This window comes from Lathamus discolor, chromosome 1 (assembly GCF_037157495.1).
Source record: "Lathamus discolor isolate bLatDis1 chromosome 1, bLatDis1.hap1, whole genome shotgun sequence".
In the NCBI taxonomy this organism is placed as follows: domain Eukaryota; kingdom Metazoa; phylum Chordata; class Aves; order Psittaciformes; family Psittacidae; genus Lathamus; species Lathamus discolor.
Window position 1 is genome coordinate 159,062,159 of NC_088884.1, and position 25,481 is coordinate 159,087,639.

Genomic DNA, 25,481 nt, shown 5'->3' on the forward strand with positions numbered 1-25,481 from the left:
TGCCAACCATGCAGAGAAGTGACAATGAAGTGGAACTCATCTTGTCTGAAAACACCTAGCTGAGGTGAAATTATCCTCAAGCATGAAGAGATGGGGACTATTAAGGTGAGTTGGCCTGTCACTGAGCAGGAAACCACATGGAATTATGCTATAGAGATCAACCTACAGGAACTTTCCTAGTGGAATTCTTCCAAAAGGATCCACAAGGTAAATCTTGCTAAAGGATATCACTAACAGTTTTGGCACCAGAGCATAGCATGGTGTTTAGAGGGTCTATCTCAGGGCCTCCAATCCAATCACCACTCCAAGAGCTGAGCTGGATGCCACATATCTCCAGAGGAAGCTAATTATAGGCAACCTGGTGTTTTCCAGTCAAAGTATCTCTGTGGAGCATCATTATACATGTTTCACACCTGGGAAACTCCTGCACATGCTGGTGATGGCACAGACAAATGGGATTTCTCTCAGCTCAGTCAGGAAGACTGATTCACAAGGATTTAAACCATAGTTTCTTACACACCAGATGAGAAAGGTAACCACTAAACCAGTCTTTCCCCTCCCCTCTAGGTTACAAGTCCTTTAATTCCTTTCCCAGACAGATTTCAGGTACATCAATCCCACACTGGGATATTTGAGGGTTAAAGGGATCTTACAAAGCCTTTTTACTGCTGATGGTAAGGAGCTTGAAGTATATTACAAGCAAAATCAATAAAAATTGCAAAGGAAACTCTATCGATAACTGTCACAGTGAGAACTCCCTGAACTCTCTTTGTAGTCAAACCCAAGCCTGTTTAGTTCACCTTTAAAAGAAGAAAACCAGAAGAAGCAAGGAGTTGAAATCTGTGTCACTCGATAGCTCCTGGCAAACCCTTCTTGGCTTTATGGTTATGCTTCTAAATCCTCTCAATTTAATGGTGTAGGTTTCCCTATTTTTAGATCACAACTTAAGGCAGCTCTGCTTTTTTCCCCTGCATTATTCTTTAACCAGACAGTGGCCGTTAAACTTCACAGCAAAGGAGCAAGAACATCCTTTAGATAAAAAAACACCATACATGTGGAATAACTAATGGCTGGAGAAAGGAAACCACTCCTAGGGGCTGACAGACCTCTTCAGTTTCCACTTCGCTGGCCCGTAAGACAGGGCTGGTGCTGGGACTCCCGAGACCCCAGAGGTGCCAGGATACTTGGCAGTAAATGGAGAAGTTGCCTTGGCAAAAGTCTCCCATAGAACACAGGTCACCAATAGGCCTGCGGAGAGTGTCGGTCGAGAATGCTTCGGTTGTTATGTATTCTACATATTATATACTATATATATTATATAGTATATATTAGATACTATATATTATATAGTATACATTATATAGATTTATTATATATTACATATTACATCTTATATCTTATGTACTATAACCAGCTAACCACCAGTTTAATGCAATAACCAGGGTGAATATGGCACCTTTGTTGCCTTCTCTGTGCCCAGCTGAAGTCGGGCTGTGGCAGGGGGGCTCTGCACCAGGAGGGCATGCTGTCTGTCCTCCAGATTGTTTTGAAACAAGAAAAAAGCTTATCATAATCCTCCTGGCAATTAGAGCCCTGGCTGGCTGTAAAGTGCAATGCATTTATCAAAACCTCCTTTGAAGGCGCTGAGGGAAGTGAATTTGAAACTGTTGGGGACTGCAGGAGTAAGTGAGCCCAGCTGCTCCTGGGGAGCCTGAAATGGAGCAAAGGCGGGGAGAGGAAGGAGAAAGAATTCCCCTGTCTGGGATATGCACGTTTTCCATCAGCCTGTTATGAAAGGATAAATAAAACGTTATCTCTCTCAGTGTATCTCTTGAAAGCTCAGCTGATAAGAGCTGGCATGCTCTGGGGGCTCTTCCTGCAAGGGTCCTGTAAAGTTAGCCACCCGTGGAGCTGTAAATCATCTCAAACCAGGCTTCTTCTCCCCTCCTCTCCATCAACGTGAGAAAAACCCCAACTGTTCAAAAAAGAGACTAGAACAGAATAAAATGAGAGAAAATTGCCAGTTTTGTGCAGCACCAGGAGGACAAAACTGGCAGATTTGCCTTTTCTACAACGTGCATCAGCACCAGTTTTCCAGACGCGATTCATACACAGAGGCATGTTGAAGGCGATCATCTCACCTTGCCACACAATGAGGCCCTGGTCCAGCAGTGTAAGGTGGGATTCCAGCAGTGCAGTCCTGCAAAAGCCATTTAAGTAACAGGCAAGAGTAGTGTTCCCAGACCTCTAACACCACAGGCTGGGTATTGGCATCTGATTCAATTCTCCAGACCCCTTTCATTTCCCACCTAGGGCCTGCTGCTCTCTCTGCAGCCCTACATTGCTCTGGACATCGCTCTCCCTACAGACTCTGGACATCATGTTCCCCCTCTTCCTCCTTATAAGTTGTTTGCATAGAGGGCAGGGATAAGAAAGCTGCTCCTGCCTCTCTTCATCTGCTCCCCTCTGTCTGCTGTGGACATGCAACTTTTTTGGCCACAGGACACCCTCCTTCTCTTGGAGCAAAGACAACCTTCCCTCTAAGCAAAGACCATATCGCTGGAATTTTGTGCTGTAATGCATCCCCATGGGGTTTGATGTTGTAATGCATCCCCAGGGGTCTCCCCATGACAACAAGGGAAGAAAAGGAGCTTAGTGCAGCCTGTGGTGCAGCCACCCAGGACTACTAAGGCTCTTTGCAGAAGTGTGTTAGCACACACTCAGCAAGAAAAAGGATGTGGGAATAGGGAATGAAAGCCAGGGAAGGATGGGAGGAAGTAGATGGGAAACAAAAAACTAATTAAAGATTAATTAAATGGTTCTGAGTAAATTGTCTGCAGAGAGCAGGACCCCCGTGCCATCCCCCTGCATTTCCTCCCTGCACAGGGTGGGATTTCTCTTTACTCCATAGACATGCACAGTCCCATGCCCTCTACCAAAACAGCTTCTCTCCAATCTTCCTTTGGATCGTTCACCCAAACCCACTGGACAATCATTGTTTTGAGTATTTCTTTTAATCATTCCCAAATGTCTTTCCTTTGGAGGATTCTACCCAGACCCCAAGCCAGGATCTCTACTCAGACTAAGGGGGCTGCTGATTTAAATCTAGTAGAGATGTATCGTCCTTACAGCCAGCTTCACTCCCTAGGCTCACCCGTGCACAAGCCTTGTCTGAAAAACTCCTGGTGCAACCTTGCAGTGCATCCTCCCCTGCACAGGGCTATCCTTGGGATTTAAGGAATGTGGGCATTATATTGCTATGAAAAGGGGCACTGTGCTGCATTTATACACGGGAAGGTTGCAGGGATGGGAGCCAGGGTGTAGTAGCCTTACATCTGTGACAACGTTACAGGGGTGACAACAGCAAAGAAACTTTGATCAGTCCCAGAGTACAAATGCAGGTTTATATTCTTGCCATCTGGCACAGTATCATGTTAAGAGCTGAGCAGACAACAGTGGCTGCTACCACGCAGTGCATTATATACCAATAAAAGCTGAATGGATCTGCAATAAAGCAGACTTTTGAAATAGCTGTGAAAGGAAAATCTAGGCCACTAAGTGCTGTTAGAAACAATGTCCTTATATTTTTTGTTCCCCTTCCTTTACTATTCTCCTCTGTCTTGCTTCTGCTCTTGGGATTTCTCTTCCCTCCCTTTTCCCAGCCCCGGTGGCTGCTCAGAGAGCTATCAAGTGAAATGCTGAACCTAAACTAAAAGTTGTGTTCATTTAACAAGCATTAACTAACGGTCAGGAGGGGCAGACTGGCAGCTGCCTCCACAGCTGAGGCCAACCCCCCTCCATAAACCATAGCATCCCCATGAATGGAGGAGGTGACTGTAGTTTCTTCTTTCCTGCTTCTGCCTCTCCTACTCAGCACAAAGGCATACAAGCCCCACGCTGAGCCAGAGACCCATGGATAAAACCCTGGACTTCTCTAACCATTGCCTTTTGCACTTCTCTAGAGCTTTTTCAGCACAAAGAGCTCAAATATTCTCTGGACCTTACCTGTAGGAGATACAAACTGTCAAATACAATCAAGCCACCACTGCTCAGTGCAACAGTGCTCTGCATACATCTCAAATGCCAATGCCTTAGCTCAAATGTCTTTCATTAGAAACCAAATGGATACACTCTGCCCTGCTCTTTCCACATGTCAAGAGCACATTTGCTCTGACACATGCAGTAGTGCCTTACACGTCATTTGCTCTGCAAAGAGACTGAGTATCCCTCTGATGGGGACCAGCAGGGAAAACCTCTTACTTTACTCATGAGTTCACAATAGCTTAAAGATGTTTTCCCAAACTAATAGTAATGCCAGGAAGAGACTCTGCCCATTCTGGTTCCCAAGAACTGTTTTCAACACTAAGAACACCTCTCCTGCGTTACTCAATTTCACAGGCCATAGACCTCAACACAAAACATGTTTGGAACTGCTCTTCACAACAAGCTGTATAAACTGTCTCAGCTACCAGTTCATCCCACCCGTTGGATATGGACAGACATGAACACTTAAATGCCAAGATTTACTCTTCAGTGACGCACTGGTGAAAATACCGTGGACAATGGCACATCATCTAAGGGACCCCATGGGATCCCTTCTCTCTGTTTTGAGTATGTATTTCCCATTAAACTGAATATTCGCCAGCAATTAGATGGAAGCAAAATTTAACCTGGAAGTTAGGTCTCATTGTTACTAAATTTTCCTATCAGGAAATACAATGGTCTCAGAAGGGAAGCAAGGGAAACTATCACTCGAAACAACTGAACAGGTTGCTAGACTATGCACCACAGGGAAAAGTCCTGGTCTGGCAGGAAGACCCAATAGCACTCCTCTTCCTCTCTGGCATCTGCAATCCTACAATTGTTCATTCATTTCAATAAATCCTTCAGCTCCTCTATCAGATTTCATTTTTTTTCATGGGCTTAATACAGCCCTAAATGGGTTTAATTCTCAAAAGTATCACTGCCCATCATTCAGGCCACATTTTCATCTTCAGTTGCAACTCTGAGCTTTCCAAACATGCTCAGCACCCAGAAGGTTATCTTTGGAAAGTCCCAGAGGAGGTGGTATTACTTTGCCAAGACTCTGAGGTACTAAGGGTATATTTGATGGCTGCCTGACTCCTCAACAGGAGGAAATGTTTGCATGATGTTCTTATGGATGTTAACACTGTCAAAAGGGCTAGATACTATTTTCCCAAAGTAACTTGACCCATTTAAAGAACTTCTCCGGGAAAGCCAGTTGAGTATCTCTGACATCTGCATTACCACAGACACCCTGGTATTAACCACCCCCTTTATCTCACTGTATTTTTGTTGATAGCTGAACTATGCAGTGCAGCGGTTCTGGCATCCCAGCAATGGCTAGTTATCAGGAGCAAGAAAGCACGAGGTCTGGGAACTCATTGAAAACATTCAGAGGCGATATGTGAGGGACTGGGAGAGATTAGACAGGGTTTGCTGGGACTCCAGGAATTCCTGCAATTCAGGAGTTACACGGCGAGATTTCTTTTTTGCATGGCACAGCAGCAAGCAGGAAGATAGAGTTTCCATCTCTCTTTAAAGCTGTTTTCCCAAAACTGTCACACTTACACAGCTTCTCCTGGCTTTTCTCCACTGTTTTAACCAGCTGCGGTACCCAGGGCAAGTCCTCAGAGGAACAAACCCTCATGTAAACCAGAGAGGCTCAACTGGGCTCTCATTTCACCAGGAGCTAGACTTTGGAGCCTGACTGACAGCACCCACAGCTGCCTCCCCAACAATTCACCACTTAGAAAAGCCTAATTAGTATGAGGCAATTAGTTTCAGGCAAAGAAGGTTTGAAAACCAATCTCTGTATGTAAGGTCAGCAATCCCAGGTTTTGTTCAACATACTTTCTGTTTGCTGCTGAAACAGATCCCAGAAAGATGACATAAGACACCTAAACTAGGCAGATGCTGGAGATTCAGGGAATCAAGTGGTTAAATGCACTTAAAGATGCAACTTCAGCCCTAAATGCTTCTGATATAAAATGTGGAAGCTTCACGGATGATGCTAATTATCCTTATACCTGATCTCCCTTTTCCATACACCCCACACCCCTGGTTTGCCAGTGGAAACAAACAAGGCAACACAAAAGCAATACAGATGTACCCACAACGGTGTCTTGCAAGAGTTGTGGCTACACTGATTTGCCATTCAGCTCCCTGAATGTGGCAGCTGTGAAAACAAGGCCACTGGGAAAGCACCACGTGAGGCAAGAATGGAAATGCCAGCACAACCCCAATGTAAGAGCAGCCAATCTCAGCCACAGACACTACAGTGGGAGTTTTCCTGCATTGTTGCTGTTTTCCCCTAAAATAGCCTGCAGGATAACGGGAGCCAGTGATTAGCTAAGTGCCATCTCCCCTGATATGTGCTTGCCCATTATCTGCTCCTGACACCTAATATCTAATTGCACTGAAAAGCCCCAGTAGGACAGCCTGTTCTAAAGGGACTGAATAGACTGACTGGGAGGGGGAACAAAAAGAAAGAAAAGCTCGCTGGCACGTCCAAGAAATGAAAAGGCTGCACTCCAGCAGGGTTAGGATGTCAGTGCGGGGATTTCAACAGCAAGAGTGCAAAAGGTTACTTCTAGGAAAGGTTGGCTACCCCTCAGAAGCACATCCAGGTTCCAAGCTATTTGGTCTGATAAGGTTTCCTGCCCGCAAAAAATAGCCACATACTCTCTGTCAACAAGACCTGGGCTATCCCCTCTTTCTTTCTTGTTTATAACACATCTCTTCAAGGATGCCAGGGAGATCAGAGGGTCTCTGTGCTCCAGAGAGAGACAGCTCCTCCCTTGCCTTCTATGCTTACAATCTGCACAGAAGAATCAATAGGGGAAAGGAAACGTTACCAGCTCTCAAGAAGGGTTTTTCTGCTATCTTCTTTTGGGGCTTTTTGGGGTTTTAAAACTGGTTCATTTCACTGATCCTATTTGCCAAGCACACACATAAACAACCTCACCAGCACAACATCAGATGACCAGGGATGATAAAGGAGGATGGATCTGTGTCGCAGAGCCGAGTTCTCCCATGCTTCAACCTAGAAGGATGAGCGCCACTTGCCTTTCCACCATGCAGTAACCAAGGAGCCAGCTGTGGTGGTGGAAGAGCTACATACCGAGTCTGCAGGGTATTGTACCTTCAAGGTGACTGTGAAAGCTCTTAAAAAGATGAAGGCTGCCACACGGGACACCAGAGGAAAGGCTGTACACCTTCACAAGCACAGCAAGCAATGCACAAACACATACTGCACCAGGCAGTGCCAGATGTGAACTGCCCGGAGAAGCTGTGGCTGCCCCATCCCCAGCAGTGCTCAAGGCCAGGTTGGACACAGGGGCTTGGAGCAAGCTGCTCCAGGGGAAGGGGTCCCTGCCCGTGGCAGGGGTTGGAGCTGGATGAGCTTTAAGGTCCCTTCCAACACAAAACATTCTACAATTCTACAAAGATTCAATGATTCACCCTTCTTCTCTCTCTTCATTTTACTCTCATTTCAGCTTTTATTCAGGAATGAGGTTACAGTTTTGACGGTGAATGTTGGAGGTGCAGAGTCAAGTGTCCCTCATTCCCCCTCTTTCAAAGGTACGTTTTATTCAAGATCAGAGGTTTGAACCTGGAGCTTCATATCTTGAGCCAGCAACCTGAACTCAACATGACGGGCACCACACTGCCTTGCTCTTCCTCTTTCTTGGCCTCTTGGGGCACCCTGACTTATATTTTCTTCAGAACTTGTGCCTCTTCATAGGTTTGTTGGTCTTAACAAAAACAGTTTCAGGAAAGCTTCATTTCATGAAACTGTTCCCATCACCTCTAGTGATGACTTAACTTTGTCTAAGTATGCACAACGAGACCAGCTGCAATGTTGTGTAAACCTGGTGTGACTGCTGCAGTCAGCAGATGTGGTCCAGATTTGCAGCGCTTTCTTGGAATGGAGAACTTTGCCTTCTATTTATAACATCCTTCCTTGCTAAAGAAATAGCCTTAAAATGGCATTTGCTTATTCAGTAAATGGTTTTGAAAAAGAAACAGAAAAAGACCATCAATTATCAAAAAACCTTCCTACGCAATAGTAAGAAATAGCTTGTTGTCCAAGTTTTTCTGTTACGATGACACAAAGCTGAAGTCATCCTGATCTGGTCATGAACATGAGCACACATTCACTCTGATTTAAACAGGCAGCAGAAAGCTGTTCTCATGCAATGATACACAAATGTGCCAGGAACTGGTAATACTTAGCTTGATTTGACAGCCATGCATGCCGTCAGACAAGTATTGATGGTAAATAAAGATAATGAATGAGAAACTTGTGTTTAGCAGACTAAGCAATTAATAATTAAAGGCAGACAGATGAAATCTGTCAGCACATGGAAAGGATCCACTAATCGCACTGCATGTAAGTCGAAGAAATGGACAGCTTTGGTTCTCAGAATGACAAACTTGGAAGGAAGTTTAAAGTAATGGTGCTTATCCATGGCTGCAGCTCCCCCCATGAGCAGGGTGATGCCAAACCAGCCAGGCACCTTTCAGGTGTCCTGCCCCCTGCTCCTCTGCTCTGCAAGGGAACCAGAACACCAACAGTACCCCTCCTCTTCCATACTTAGGTTTTCCTCCCTTTAGGCAGGCGACTTTCCTGTTGACTTAACTCCCTTTTCTTTAATGTCTTTCAGGTTGATCTTTCCAACATAAGTCCCATTCATATTTAATCTCTACCTCTATTTAACTTGTCAAGGCTCTAATAAATGAGGAGAGCACTCCCAGCTGAAGGTTTAGCTCTTATCTGCTTGGTCCAAATACGTACAAGGAAGTGGGTATATACTCCAAATGACACAGCTCATGTCTTGGAGGGTGCAAGTGAGACGCAAGTGCAGGCACCCCAGCCACACAGCAGACCCACACCTCTTAGCATTGAGACAGACACCAGGCTCCAGCACCCACCTCAGCCTTGCTTCATGTCCCAGTTAATCTCAGTTAAAGGGAGGGAACCTCCAAAGGGTGAAAATGGCCACTTAGTACCTGAAGTAATTTCATGGAATGTTGGAGCGAGTTCAGAGAAGTCCACAGAGATGCTGCGAGGGCTGGAGCAGCTCTGCTCTGGAGCCAGGCTGAGAGAGCTGGGCTGGGGCAGCCTGGAGAAGAGAAGGCTCCTTAAGGGGAGGCCTTAGAGCAGCTCCAGTGCCTAAAGGGGCTCCAGGAAACCTGGAGAGGGGCTTTGGACAAGGGATGCAGGGACAGGCCAAGGGGAATGGCTTTAACCTGCCAGAGGGGAGACTGAGATGAGCTCTTAGGCAGAAGCTCTTCCCTGTGAGGGTGCTGAGGCGCTGGCACAGGGTGTCCAGAGAAGCTGTGGCTGCCCCATCCCTGGCAGTGCTCAAGGCCAGGTTGGACACGGGGCTTGGAGCAAGCTGCTCCAGTGGAAGGTGTCCCTGCCTGTGGCAGGGGTTGGAGCTGGATGAGCTTTAAGGTCCCTTCCAACACAAACCATGCTGTGACTCTATGACTTTATGACTGCAGGAGGCTGGGAAGTGGGGTTCACCACCTCACCTTGGAACGAGACCACTTTAGAGGGCTCCTTCACCCTCTTTTCAGGAATATGGACTGATCCTACTCCCTTGGCCTCAAAAGAGCTGCTTTGGCTGTGAGGCCTCATTCATCATTGCAACATCTGCAGAAATCGGGCAAACTCCATAAACACCCTTTAAATGAAAATGTAGGACACCTGATGGAACAAAAGCCATCACCGTCCAGCTGAAGGGGCCACAAACACCAGAAAACAAGGGTGCATTTCATATATCTTGCTTGTATTTGATGTCACTTCCATCCCCTTTCCCCTGAAAACCTTGGTGTCCTCATTGCACACAGCCCTGCATCCAGTTCCCATTGTCACCAGGACCTTCCTTTCTATTCCATCTGTCACACCCTGCCCTGCTCCATCACCCTCACCACTAGCACTGGCACTCCACACACACACCATGCCCACCAGCCACCTCAGGAGTTTACCACCACCATGCTCTACCCACCACATCATTCTACATCACATCCTACCTACCTATTGCAGCCAGTCTGGACCACTATCTCCTCAGATAAAGCACAGCCCCTTCTCTGCCTCAGCTGCCAACTTTTCCTCCTCCAATCCCCACACCAGTAGGAATTGATCAGGAAAAATTCACCTTTGAAGCCAAAAATCCATGCAGGGGCTGGGTGATGGGAAGAGGGGGCCCTTTCCATCCATGCTTGTCCAGGCGCTGCAGCAAGTGGCACTATCTCAGGCTTGGCTCCCTCCTCAGCCACAGACAAATGTGGCTTCCCTCTTGACTTGCTATTTAAAACCCATCCCAAGACCAGCACATGGTGGTTTCAGATTAACAAGCTGGTGGGCAGTGTCCCCGTCTGCTGTGGGGTGTCCCTAGAGCAAAGCTGCTGCTGCCTCTGTGTCACAGCAGTCTATTTACCGCCAGCTTTGTCTGATTTGCTAATTTAAGGAGGACCACTTCCTAAAACAGATCAGAAGCTCCAATTCCAGGGGAGAAGAGGCTCAGCTGTGGGTATGTATTGCGTATATTTAAGGGTTTATTGCATCTACACGTCCCCTCTCAGTGCACTTTACCAGAATAGCTCTTTATCTGCAGACGCGGCTCATTGACCTGGGCTGAACGCGGAGCCTGTTCCGAGGCGGACAGCACAACCCAGATCATTTTGCTCCCTGAGTTGTGTCCCTCCATCCAGCCCACTCCCCCTAAGGCCCGTGTCCTTCCCAGCCTGCAGGGAAGAGCATGGAAACCCTCCTGCCATCCAGAGGTAGGCAGAAGATGGGTATGTTGCTTCATATACAGTTTCAGGGATTTTGAAATCCAGACTGATGCGAAGCAGCAACACCACCTAAAGTGCTGAAATAACCTTAAGAAAGCCTTATTTTCAAGAGGATTGTTCAGGTCTGAAGTTCAGTAAAGCTCACCCAACAACGTGAGGCACTTTCATACCAATGCAATAGGACTACGATTTCTGATGGAAAATAGCTCTGTCCCTGATTTTATTTTACTCTCTATATCAGGGCTAATGTAATTACATAAACAGAAAAGAGAAAGTGTATATTTGTCCTGCTACAGGCAAGACAGTCACTTACAGTGATGCAAAACAGGTTAAAGCCCTGTCACATTGACACAGTAGGGTTTTACACCACGATTAGGACAGTTCCCCCAAGGTCCCAGCCAGGATGAGAGCCCTATCAAATGAGGTCTGGTGTAAACACACCATGCAGTGAAATGACCTGGCCACAATCCCACAGCAGGTTGATTGCAGGGGCAGGAATCACCCAAGGGCAGGTCACCCCATCCTTCACACAGGTTTGCACAATCACAAGTAAGCAGACACTGTAAAATCAGGCTCACTATATAGGGAAACATGGTTTTGGGACACCATGGGTCCAGACATACATGCGAGGGGCCTCCTCGTTACAGCTCACAGCTGCACTCTTGCTTTCTGTGGCAAACCAGGACCAAAACAGCACCATCAGTAGATGGTGACATCATTTAATATCTTTGCTTGCTTAGTGCACCTGGCCAAGACAAACTGCAGGCATTTCGTGTTGATTCAGGATGCAGGTGAAGAGTGCAGTGCTCTCAGGATTTAGCTGTACAGCAGGATGAGAGGCCTGGGGAGACCAATGCTGGGTAGAGGAAAAGAAATAGCCACAGAGAGGATTAACATAAGCAGTTGGAAGAGGATTGACAGTGGTGGAGCCTGGGTGATAAAAACCAGGCACAAAACACAAACTGACTTTAACGCTGAGAAGGAACTCCAAAAACCCCACAGGGACACGGACAGACATTTATGTCATCCTTACAAGGCAGCTCCATGCAGATGGGGGTAACCGCTCAGGCGACAAACATCTGAAGGGCTGAAGTGACAATCCACAAAGCCAGTGGATGGGGAGACCCTCAATTACAGTGAGTGCAACCTCTCAGCAGTTTGTAGGACCAGCTTGGTATTTTGTACCGAATACACACCTACACACCATGGAGTGTGTTCTCCTTTCCACATGTCCAGCAATGGCAGCACAGTGATGAGATGACAGCACCTCTTGGGTAATGACATCAAGTCACAGCATGCAAAGAGAAGGGCTGGATGCTGTAGGGGCAACTTGTGGGGCTCCACCAACTTTGTTACTTCCTAAGGCTGTTGGTGCATGATAAAAAAAAAAAAACATGGCTGCTACAGAATAAATCTGATTTAAAAAGAACAGGAACTGTATTCTAACCCTGAGAACTGCTCCAAGTAATGGCAACACCGATCTAGGATCCCTAGAAGACAAGCTGCATCCTAGGCTCAAAAGCCATCCTGGTGAGTCTTTGGTGGACAAGATTTTGTTTCCAGTCAAGCACTCATCCTTTTTAAACACCCGTGTCAAACAGCACCTTCATCCACAACATCCTCCAAGAGGCTTTGCCTTGCTTATTTTTACATTCCAGTCATACATAAACGAAGAATACAACCTGCTTTTGAGGATTTAAAGTCTATGGATCTTGCTGTCTATGTTAAGTTGCTTGGCTGGTGCCATCAGCCCTGATGTGCCAGGTTCATTTCTTCTTTACCCCCTAATACTTTAGAAGGAGAGAAAGTATTACAGAAGGGAAAAGTGAGGTTGCTTTTGCTTGCTGTTAGGGAAGGAAGGGAAACACTTCTGGTTCAGATTAGCAGGGCTGGATAATGACAGAGACCTGTCGCTATGAGCCCTTGTGTTTCATCAGCACATAAGCTCCTTGTTGGTGCAGTGTCCAGCCCCATTCCAACCATTAAAGCAGTGGCATTTTCACTACTGTTTCACTCCAGAGGCTGTCCTGTAGGCTCAAATGTCTGGAGCTATTTACACGGCCTATCTTTACCCTCCTGTGTAGTTAATGGATAGAGTAGACACCACTCCGAGTCCTCACTTAGATACCCAAATTAGATGCCTACAGTTAGATGATACCTCCACTTTCTTACACATTCCCTTTCACGTCCTCCTCACACTGACAGATTGGTGCTAACAAACCCAAGCATCCACAAAACTAAGCATCTCTCCTTCTAGGATTATATTACCCCAGGAACAAACTGCATCCTTTGCCTGGGAGCTATGGCTCAACTGCCTGTTGGCTGTCTGTATACACAGTATAGAATCATAGAAAAGTTACAGTTGGAAACAAACAAAAAGAGTCATCGACTTCCCTGCACTTTCATGCGCATTAAAGAGAAGCCATGGAGGAAATGGGGGTTGGAACAAGATGACATTAAGGTCCTTTCCAACCCAAACTTTCTATGATTCTATGATTCTAAATGCAGGACGAGCCTGCTGTACTCAGACACCTGTGTGGAGAGGCAGTGCCTTGCACACAGGGGTTGATTTACACTGAGAATGGGAGGAGGAGAGAAAAACCACTCTCCAAAGGCTGCCCAAGCGGTCAGCTTGCCTCCGGCAGTATTGCTTTGACACATTACACACTGGATTTGGGCTGTGAAACGTTGGGTTGCAATACATCTGTAAAAGTAACACAACCGCCATAAAAGGAAGGGGGTAGGCTCCAGTTTTCCTGCAAAATATAACCAGCAGGAATTAAAATGTAAAAGAAACACCCTCCAGGGTCTTCATAGAAGCCATAAACCCAAGCAACTGTTTTGCCAGGTGTTACTGTGCAGCGCCTGCTGTTAAAGTGACTCTTTGCTGGCATCTCGCCTGTATCATCTTCCTGGTACCCCTGAGCCCACTGGGCAGACAGCACCGCGTGGGGACAGCCAAGGGAGGTGATTACCCAGCGCTGCTCAGCAAGGGCTGGACCGGCGACAGGCTTTGAGCCTTGTGCATTAACTGCTTTGAATGGAGTGTTGTCATTTCCCAGCTGGGAGCGGGAAAGAGCACGGTGCCGCTTCCTGATGCTGTTGTTTTATTTTGCAGCGGCTTCCCCTTCCCGCTGTCTGAATGTCACAGATTACTTCACCGCTGTGCGAGCCTCCAGGGCAGGAGCAGAAGGGGAAGTGCTTTCCCAAAGCATCCCCAATGCCCCAGCTGCTGCAGGGAAAAACCTGGAAGGGATGGAGGGGAAAACTCACCTTCTAGGAAGCAAAAGCCAGGCCTATGTCCGCAAACACCCAAGGTTCCTGCTCTCGCTCCCATCTATTTAACCCCTCTGCACTAAGGCTCGCGGTATCTTGCTGGCTCAGGAAACACAAGCCCCAGGCTGGATTTTGGAGCCTGTCAGCAACGCTCTTTTGTCAAGCAGAGGCCTTCCTGTCAAGTGATACAAAGTGCTCGCTCTCCTTTTCCCCTTGGGAGCTGCACACGCTTCCTCCCGCAGCAGCCCCAGCCTTTGTCAGCCCAAGGGAGCAGGGCGGCTGGCAGGATGCCCGGGTGTCTGGCAGGGAGACAGCTCTGCAGGTCACCACCGTGTTGCATGCAAAGGGCCTGGGCAGGAAAGAAGGTGGGGAATTTGGGGGACCAGGCTGGAGAATGGCAGAGATCACAGTTTGGATGAAGGGCAACGCTCTGTGCATGGCTTCAGAGCAAAGCAATTCCTGCAGCCATGCAGGATTGATGCCGCCATGCGAGGGACTGACCTACTGCATGACAGCACGCCATAATGGGAAAAGCAGCAGTGAGGACTACATCCAAAGCAATATATATGCTGCTTCCTGACCCTTTCCAACCTGACTAGTGGCAGGCAGAAAGCCGGAGGGTCTATGTGATCAAGTCAGAACAAGTGCTGCAGCCACATGATTGTATGTAGTTTACAGAAAGCTCATTCCCACAGCAGGAGTAAGCTGTCCAACCAGCACTGAACTGATGTACTCAGAACTATCAAGAGTAACTAAGAATAAGAAACAAAAGAGCCATGACATGATTTCCGCAGTGATGCTGCACAGCTACAGCAGCAGCAGTGAGAATGTCAAAGTCTCCAGCATATGGGAGAAGCCCCTTTCAGCAAAGCATCCCTGTCTTCACTTATCTCTGAAACTTCTTTTGCCCATAGCCCTGTTTTGGGGAATTGGCTCTGTATCTGCAAAATTACACACTTAGATTTGTGCCCTGTGTTGTACACACAAAATAAGCGAGGCCAAATTCAGTTCATTCTCCTTATATGAATAACTAGCACGTCCCACCCTGGGTGAAGAGCCATGGAAGGCAGTGCAGACAGCAGCAGTTTGAGCTGGGGTGGTCTAACACCAATCTACAACACTGCCACTATCAGCTGGGGCTTTGAGCAACCTGCTCTAGTGGAAGGTGTCCCTTCCTATGGCAGGGGGGTGGAACTGGATGAGCTTTAAGGTCCTCTCCAATCCAAATCATTCTGTGATTCTTTTCCTTGCTGTGTGGTTTAGAGAAAGCTCTTCCCTGTGTCTTGGATTTGTAAAGCAGAGACAAGGGTGCCAACTGACTCTGTAAAGCATTTTAAGACCTCTCCACTACAAGGTCCAATACCCATGAATTTCAGCAGGGCAGTGGCCTGAATAAGGTAGAACACACAGAACTCAAAGGGTAGGCTGACGCTACTAAAATAATTCTTTGCTTTAAGACAAAAATAAGATACACATAGAAGTATTCTGCTCAGTGCATTCATTCTGAAAGAGACGGAAGGTGCTTTCGTCAGCATGCAGAGAAAGGATAATTAAACAGCAGAGACTGAGGCAGCATGGCGTGTCACTGCGAAAGCACTGTTTGTGGGTTCCCCATTTAATTGTCAAATCAGAAACAACTGTCACATCTGTGACATCTATTAAAAACTGAGTTTTGACAGAAGCAATTAAATTTACGTTTTCGGGTTTTAAGCTTAAATACCAATTTAAAATCATTACGGAAAATGCAAAAGGTCAGACTTGATGGCAAAATCAGTGTCTCAAGAAAGTCTCAAGAAAGTTTTCTCCACAAGTTGCAAAGGGAGTCCTGAATCCTCCTCTAAGTAATTTTTCCTTTTACTTGCACCGCCAGAAAGACATTTCATTTTAATAGAGAACACCAACAGAAAATCCTATGGCTCATGTGCATCAGAACATCAAGAGCAGAGGACCACAGCAACAGCCTGGAGCAATCTTTGGTATGAAGCTTCCAGCCATCTATCTGGGGGGCTCTGCAGGACAGGCAGTAAAACCTCAACCTGTATCAACTTCTTTGTAAAAGGATTGACTCTCAGGCCACTTTTAACTCACCTAGCCTCATCCTGCACCCACATGAAACAACCATGGGGGGAAAGTAGAGCTGTAGTGGTACAATGCACATAGGCCTAAATCACTGCTCTGGCTGAAGTTGGTTCTAATTAGGGTCAGTTTATTACAGCTGCTTACAGCAGCACTAAGGAACGGGTAGAGCACTGCTGGTAGGTGTTCTGGGGCAGCAGGCAGGTAGGGCCACTTCTCTCAGCAGTGGTACCAGCTTGTGAAGGGTGTCAGACGCACAATTACAGTCAGCTATGGGCTGAAGGACAGGAACCATTTGGTAGTGCACAGCACTGCTGTGCAGCAATTCAGACCAGGAAGGATTAGCCATCACACAGCCCCACAGCTTCAAGGAGCATTTAAGCAGACAGGTTGCATTAAATCCCATGTCAACATGCAGCCTCTGGGTCTGATGTTTGGATTGAGTGTAACTCTCCACTGATCTCTGAGGTGACGGGGAAAACACTATCCTCACATCCCTCAAGGCACAAAGAAAATCTTTTCCTTCTCACTTCTTCTTTTCCACCCCTCTTAAAGCGATGGCATTCCTCACCAGCTGTAATCAGCATGCACACTCTCCCAGAGTGCCATTTAATACCATCGCACAAAACAGCAGCGTGACCCACTTTGGGTTATTATGTGCAATAATTGCAAAGACACAGCAGCCCCAGCCTGCCAGGCTCCAAGAGGCTTTCTGCAAGGGACCTCGCTCAGTTCTCCCTTTCCATGGACTCTCAGCTACATGCCTGAGAGATGGACAGCATTTCTCTCCATCGCATCCACCCCCACCTCCACTTAATTTCATGCTTGGACTGTGACTGCACTAACAGGGCATATCTAGTTTCTCCCTCGTACGCTGATTAAACCGACATGGTGCTTTGCACAGTCTTTCACGGACTCCTTATCTCAGTAACAAGAGGGAGGAAAATGCACAAGGACACCTCCGAGCAAAGCAACACTGTCTCTCCTTTTTGGGCCCTGGCTGGAGTCTTTTTGGACTGTGGTGTACACACTCTTGTCAGGAAGCTGAGAGGGAAAAGTTCTGATGGCTCAAGGGCTTGTCAGGGCAGGCTGGTCCATGGTAAACAGCAAATTCTGGAGGTCTATTTAACAACAGTGTTCTCCAGCCTTTTCACTGTGTTTTTCAACTGTATCACCCTGAGGAGGTGGGTAGAAATCAGAGCTCTGCTAGAGATGCCCCGGAGTCGGGGGTGGTGGTACCCTTTCCTAGCGCAATGCACGCCCATGAAAATCTGGATCATGGCTGCAGATGCAGGGCACTGAAGCCCCAGCTGAGTGCTGCTACTTTACACCAGTCCAAAATTCACTACATTAGTTTTAAACAAATGATTTTCCCAATATTCCCTTGTTGTTCCCCAAACTGTGGTGTTATTGAATGGATTCCAATAAGCTAACAAAGATTTTCTGGAGAAACATTTTGATTTAGGGCTAAAAGAAAGAAAAAAATACATAGAAATATGAAATACGGGGTTTTCATCTCCCTTGTGTTTCCAAATGGTGGTAAAAGAAGGAAATATTCTAAGGCCCACAATAATTCCAAAGGGAATTGCCACCATACGAGGATAAATCAGTGTCGGAGCCATTGTTAGGCAGAGATGGGAAAGAACTCTCCTGGCTTTAGGGCCTTGAGTCACTTCATACACAGAATGCCCAGGGCAGCACGAGGTACCCCATGTCATCCATATGGGCTGGCAGTTAGGAAACCGAACCTATGGGATGCCTATATTCTTGGAGGGTAACAGAGCCTTGGCTAAGATTCCCCATGTACCAGGCAGTTAATCTGAGTTTGGGACACCAGACAGGAGCCTAGGTTTTCACAATGCAGCTGTCTATGTTCAGCTCTCTGTACCATGAGCATAGAGAAACTCTGCTCATCTCATCATAATGCAGGCACTTAAGACAGATCAGGCAATTCCCACACCAGGTCTTCTCGCCCATATCCCAGCACATCTCCTCAAAGACCCCATTTGACAGGCTCTTCAGACAGCAATAGAGCAATGATTGCAGGCACTGTAAAATAAGAATGGGCCCCAACACAAAGCCTTCATCAATCCTATGATCTGAAGCTCTAAGACCCTTGGAAAATGCAAATGCATAAACTTGCCTTTCTCTCTTGCCTCCTTCTTGGGCTCTAGCCAGATACAAAACTGCTTTGGTACCATAAGACAGGCTTTTCACTCCTGATGGGCTTGTGAAGCACTCACAGCTCCTTTCAGCTCATACTAGAATCGTTCAACACCTTTACAAGTTCCCTGGTTTCTCAAAGGAGCTGGCCCAGCATCTCCAGAGCCAATTATAGGAGAGCACAATGCAAATACAAAAGAACAGATTCTGTTTCCAAGCCACAGGCTAGAGGCTTTGCTTACAGAACCTCCAAATCCATCACAAGCATGTTCTCTGCCTTCAAATCCCTTTGCTATAACCCTTGCAAAAGCAGCAGCACCTGGAAGAGGAATGAGGGGAGCTGATTTCAGATTGATTACCTGGGATATGCCTCACTGATGCAAAGGCACCAGCTCAGACCTCAGCTTTCCCAGCAGTTCCTTCACTTTGAGTTTGAGAGGCTTGTCGTGCTCACACACTACTGCAGGTGACATTTGTTCAGTTTAAAACAGGCTATTTTCTGGAGGAAATACTTTTGTTTGGCATGGGTTTTCTGATGGGACCAGAGGATTGCAGCTTGCTATCACAATTGAATGGATCTAGGCCAAGTGGGTTATCATTCCAGATAGCCAGCCTGCTGGAAAGTGCTCTCACACACGTACACACACTCACAGAGCTTGGCTGGGCTGCTTAAAACGCTGCAGCACTTATTGCTCCTTGAGGCCTATGAGTTCACTTCTAGGCTCCAGGCCAGCCTGAAAATCACATCACCTACACGAGCAGCAAGGCTGTAAGGAGATGTTTGTCAAGAAAACAAGATAGCTCCTGAGTGCCATTCCCCACAGGAGATATCTCAGCAACCCTGAAACCAAGACAGAAACTACTCAACACATTGGGGACTATCCTGGGTGAGATCAGCCAAAAAATGACTGTCCACCACCACTAGTGAGAGGGTTGTCATGCTGGGGGAGAAAGCAGGAAGCACCTTCTAATGCCTGGCTCTTTTCTGCAGAGAAGCAGAGAAATTTTGAGTCATACTCCACTGCTTTTATGTCAAGGGCCAAAGAGGCATATAAAGGCCATAAATCATTTGTGCTGACTATAAAAGACAGCAGAGCATAGGTAGTTACCTTCCAAGGGCCTCCTTGCAAACGCCAGCACAAGAGGTAAGGGAAGGATGCCAGGTAATCACAGGATGGCACACTCAAGAGGCATGGAGCAATAGTGCCTGACCTTACATGGTCTACAGGGCACCTCATTTATAGACACGCTTCTAAAGGAGATTGCAAACCACTATGGGTCTCTTTCGCTCACCAGAGCAACACATGATGGGCTACAGCAAGGCAGAGGAATGCCTCTCAGAGCTCAGGATTGATCTAAACACAGAACAAGGTCCCTTTCCCCAGGAAAGGTCCCTTTCCCCAAATACTGGCAGGGGTAGTCATACTGGCCCTTCACAAACCCATCCTGCTGTGTCCTCCCTCTGGTGCATCAGCTTGAGCTGGATCACAATGGGGTGAGAACTGGTTCTGAGACATGAGGGAGGATTAGGCAGCCTTGTCAGGCCAGATTCTGATACCCCACAAGCACATGCCATCACTGAAGAAGCCAGTGGGGTTTGAATCATCATATGGGGATTAAATTTATGCTAAAGACAAGCTATATTAAGAGCAATCCCCTATTGCACCATGGTGTAACAATCTGCACGAAAACAGCTATTGTTATCGTCAGGTTTCCCATCTCCAATAGCCATCTTATTCTTACTTTGTTTTAATTCTTGTTGTTGAGAGGTAGCTCATTATTTGGGGGGGGGGGGGGGGGGGGGGGCTGGTTATGCTTGCTTCACATTAAATCGTGGCAGCCATGTGCAGAGAAGCACGGCACTTCCCCTCTCCCACCGGGTAAGCTGCAGCACAAAGGCTCGGGGCTGATCTCACATCCTCTTCAACAATTAAAAGTCAAGGCCAGCAGCACAGCCAAAACTTGACACGCTCTTTAGAGAACAAAGGTCGCAAGATTGAAGTCTTCACTCCCCGCTTTGGCTGAAGCAGCATGAAACATCCTCTTCAAAACCTAAAGGCAGTTGAATCTTTATCAGGTGATGATGGCTTTTTGGAGAATAAAGACGACTGACCTCTGTGTCTCCCCTCCTACTGTTCCACAAGAAACCTCTGAGCCACCTAATTGGTATAAATCATTTTCCAGTAAGTGCTCCTGCCCCATGACAGCCTCATCAGACATCAGCTCCAGAGATAAAGCTCCTGATGGCTGCGATAGCAGCCAGGTCAATGCTGAGTATGACGGCTGAAGCAAGCCAGAAGCCAGATGGGTGCAGGCTATGGTTGGCCCCAGCTCCCTAAGGAGCAGAGCAGGCTGAGGTGGTCATTGCAGAGCTGCAGATGTGACCTCCAAAAGGACATATCACCACCGGGTCAGGGGACATGGGGCTCGAGAGGACAACAGCTGGGCAGGAAATGAGCCAAAGAAGTGCTGCATTAGAACCCTCAGCCCTCCTGATGCTTGTGCATTAATAGTGTTGGAAAGATTAAATCAAATAAAAAGTCATTACATGGTTAAATGGTTAATTTCACGGCTGCACTTATAAAGCTGACAGAAATCAGTGCAGCCATAGGGAGGCCCTGCCCAAGCCTGACAACACCAACACCCCCAACCCCCAAGTATGAGGCTTCACTAAGTAATCTGGTTGTGGCTAATTTAGAATTAATCCTCACCGCACATTGCTTGGTCAGCCCAGGAGTCTCGCTTTTGAAAGACAAACTCATAGGACAATAGTTAAACATCTTCTTGTCCATCATGGTATAGAGCTAACATCCATCCCAGAGAGTCCCGAGGCTCTTCCTGCTCGCAGTCCCTTCTTGAAGCTCCCTGCTTCATCCAGCATGCTGCAATTCCTGTTCGAAGGAAGCCTCCAGCTTAAGGAGGCTTTGTGTGACTGGTGAACAACTCCTAACATCACCCCAACTCCACCTTCTTTGCTCAAGGCAAGGATGACCCATGAGGAGAACCTACAAGAGTGGTCTGAAATTGCCTTGGGATTCACAGGATTCATCTTAACTCTTTCCCACCACCTCAGGCTCTGGAAGTGCAGACTGACTGCATTTCCCCCCACACTTTGGCTTGCTTCTAGCCTATCTCCTGTCCCAGCACAGAGCCTTCCCTACATTTCTCCAGCAGCCAGGGAAAACCCTCACAAAAAGGATATTTTTAGGAGCTCTTTTCTCCTATCAATTTAAACAGCAAGTGGCATTTTCCTATCATTAGCCTAACAAAAATAGAAAGCTCAAGGCACTGCAGAATCAGACCTTTCACTTCCATGAAGAACTCAAAGACCTAAATCTGAGCTCTTTCAAGCTTAGCCTCAAAATGCAAAGATGAAACCAAGCAACCCCCACCAGCACCAAGAGGGCATTTAGATTAGGCTATGAACTTGGAGAGACCTATATCCAAAGGAACACTATAGCAAAATCAAACCTAGTCTTTCCTCCCGTCACGGGGTGGTCACTCCCTAGGTACTGATGTGGTAAGAAGGGAGAGTCAGGTCATTAATCCAGCAGAAAATGTTTTGTTGCATTAGTGTCATGAGTCGGATTGGCCCAATGCAGCCAGAGAAGTGTGAGAAGGGAGCAGGCAGCCAGCAGCAGGGAAGGATGTGGGGAGAGAAGGGCCTCCAGAATGAAACTCACCTGAAAATTGGATTTTTATATGAAACAGTCTCTGCTGACAAACAGTTCTTTGTCCCAGCACAGCAAGCTGCTAAGGCAGAACTTCCCCCGTGCAGTTCCCTGCTTGAGACATGCTGCAGAAGCCAGTACTGCCTCCGTGTACCCTATTTGCTTGGGGATTAAGACAAAACATTTCTATCCATGTCCTTAATTAATAAGTACTCATTTCATGTATTCATCTACTCCACTTTTACAAAGCCAAACTCTAATTCTTCACCCAGTACCACTAAAATGAGTGGGGCTGCAATACCTGGGCAAAGCGGCCTCTACCCTCAACGTGTCTTTGGTGCTAACTGTTTAACAGAACACGAGGTACCTTTGATCAGGTTATACTAACTCATGTCTTCAGTTCCAGGATGTATTTCTAGTTTTAAAAATTTTGTCTTCCCCCCCAAAAAATGAGGGGGACAAAATCCCCAATTTTCTTCAGTTTTCTTTCCTGGAATGCTGAAGAAGTTCTAAAGGAGGGATGGATAGAGTGGAATAAGTTGCGTTTTAACTCTGGAATCAACTGGCTTAATACTGCTAGGGTCCTGCATCAAAGTTTATCCTGAGAAATCTGGATTCAGGTTTATCAGACATTAATTACCTACATATATATAAAAAAGTAATACCATCTCTTCCTAAAAAACACTGATTAAAACCCCAAATTGATAAAGAAGTCACAATGGATGAACACACACATGCATTCACACTGCTACTTACTAACCACAGCCCCTAATAGGAGATAATGGCAGCTGCTTTCAAATGAAACGTCTAAATGGGTCTAGAGCTTGTTTTCTCCAAGCTCAGCCAGGCATTACTGCTGCCACAGCCACTTTCAATCAAGCTTTTGCTGCAAAGCAAAACAAAGGAAGAAGTTAAATCCATGGGAGATTTCCAATGAATACTTAAAAATCTTTTCATGGGACAGAGTGAGGGAACTCTGTACCAGCAATGACCTCAGAAATCTGGTGCGTTCACTGCATTGCAGACTGTTCTCTCTCTCCACTAGATTTTAATTAGCTAATTCAAGGCCTTGTATGGAGGAGGAAAGAGTAGTGCTTAAGCAGCAGAAAGTTCAGCTCAACCCACTGTGTGCTTGGAATACTATACACAAATACCAAGAGCCTTTTGGGGACTGTCATTTTACACAGTTAAAGGTAGACAAATGGCCACTTGGAGCTTTTCAAAGGACCGCGTACACTGACCGTGTGCCCTTGGATGCAGCCGCAGCAGCTCTTCTTATATCATTATATCTTTAATATCTTGTTATATCTTTAGGCGTTGGAACAGGCTGCCCAAGGAAGTTGTGGCTGCCCCATCCCTGGCAGTGCTCAAGACCAGGTTGGATGGGGCTTGGAGCAAGCTGCTCTAGTGGAAGGTGTCCCTGCCCGTGGCAGGGGGTTGGGACTGGATGAGCCATAAGCTCCCTTCCAACCCAAACCAGTCTGGGATTCTATGATTCTATGATCAAATATATGCCCGGATTTGTGCACCACACACACACCTTACAGTGCAGTGGGGATGTAGGAGTGGGAAGAGGTGCTGCCACACTGTACATCTGCAGATTTGTGACCATGCAGACCACAACACACAACCAGAGGCATTTTCCCTGCCTGCCTGTTTCTCCCCCATAAGCTCTTTTCACCCGTCTGAAGGAACAAAGCCAGCGGCTGACAGATTCAGCAGAAGTGCCTTGTTACGCAGAAGAAAGAGACACTTTAACTCAGCTGTCAATAAGTTTTGCCCATTTACATGTGTGCGGAACACTTTGAATAAATTACGTTTCCAGGATTTAGCTCCACGACACCAGCCTAACAAAAGCAGACTTACAGCTCCGGGTGAGGGCAAGGGGCCGAGGGGGAAACACATTTGCACAAGATAAAACCCCTTGCAGAACCATGAGGGCAAAATGGGCTGGTGTTTTTCTTTGAAGAGTGCGGCTTTTACATCAATCTACGTATTCAATCTATTTTCAGACGCGTTTTCTGCTTTAAAAAGTTGGGTTTGCGTCAAACAGAAAGAGCCAGTTCTACGTATGGGTGGGGGTGAGGATGGTTTTGCTTTGTTAATAGCAGATCCAATGAAAGTAAAAATGATGACAGACCCATGGGGTGCTGTTGATGTCAGGTGGAGATGTGCCCCTTTGAGGATCAGATTTTGCTTGGAGAGTGAAATCTGTTGTTCCAGCTTTTAGAAGGAGCAGCAGCCAACAAGTGTTTACAAGACAGTGGCTAGGGTTTATATCTTATGTTAAATATGCATACATACCATAGAATCATAGAACGGTTTGGGTTGGAAGGGACTTTAATATCACCCAGTTCCAACCCCTGCACATGCAGGGACACCTTCCACTAGAGCAGCTTGCTCCAAGCCCCTGTGTCCAACCTGGCCTTGAACACTGCCAGGGATGGGGCAGCCACAGCTTCTCTGGGCACCCTGTGCCAGCGCCTCAGCACCCTCACAGGGAAGAGCTCCTGCCTTTTATCTAATCTGAATTTCCCCAATATTTAGAGTTATACGTCCCAGGTGACAACTCTTTATTGGAGAAAATTTACCTGTGGGGAGTGAAACAGGGGAGGATGCAGTCTCTTACATCACTTGTGGGGCAGGAAAAGCAAACCAGTTCTATACCAGAGGAACAACTTCAGCATTTTGCTAAGTAAGAGATCCTAAAGAGGCAAAACCCACTGGGGTTAAGTCAGTGGGATTTGTTCGGAAAAATATTGGGAAATGAGGTTTCCTGATTATTGAAAGGAGACTATCACATGCCAGCTGCTTCCCTCTATCATTTCCTTGCCTGCAGGGAAATAATTACATAGACTGATGCTAGAATGGGTTTAATCAAACACAAGTTTGTGCCCCCACAAGAGACTAAGTAGATGAAGCTCCCAGCTCTGTTCCAGGCAGGACAATCCGGCCACTCTAATGCTACACACTGATCCTCACATCCTTCAGATTGTAATGCCATGAAATAAAGCCTGGCTGCCTTCCACGGTTGTATTGCTCAGTGACTTTAATAAAAACAAGTGAAGTAAAATAGCTCCATGAGGCTGAATGCTTAGGCAGGTTCCTCGTGAAAATGGCAAGTGAAACAGGTTCTGTGGTGCTCCGATGACAGCGGTTTGGTATGGGCAGCCAAAAAGAGCTAAAAAAGGCATGACCCTTCCTCCTCAAGGGCAACAAACATGAATTCCTGACCTCCCTGATATGAAAACCAAATACACTGAAAGAGAAAGAAAAGGAAACCACCAACATCACAGCTTCTTGTTTAGATCAATGGGAACACGCCGAACCTTTCTTCACCGTTTCGAACAGATGAGCGACTCATTCCCTTCACAGAAGCAACCCTCACAGCCACTGCCAGCAAAAGGAACAACATGAAAATAGGTATCCATCTCGATTAGGTGAGTTCTCTGCCCCCAGCACCCA

The 25,481-nt window shown here is 46.7% G+C and overlaps 1 protein-coding gene across 3 annotated transcripts in view; it reads right to left on the minus strand.

Moving 5' to 3' along the window:
- Positions 1-25,481, minus strand: part of FGFRL1 (fibroblast growth factor receptor like 1) — a 174,892-nt gene that overhangs the window by 124,354 nt on the left and 25,057 nt on the right. Inside the window, exon 1 of one of the 3 annotated variants that reach the window (XM_065661297.1) lies at positions 10,191-10,283. The exons of the other annotated variants lie outside the window; for them this stretch is intronic. Coding sequence (XP_065517369.1) covers positions 10,191-10,248 — 58 coding nt within the window. The 5' untranslated portion in view covers positions 10,249-10,283. Of the gene's footprint in view, positions 1-10,190; positions 10,284-25,481 lie in introns of those variants that run through there. 3 annotated transcript variants of the gene reach the window in all.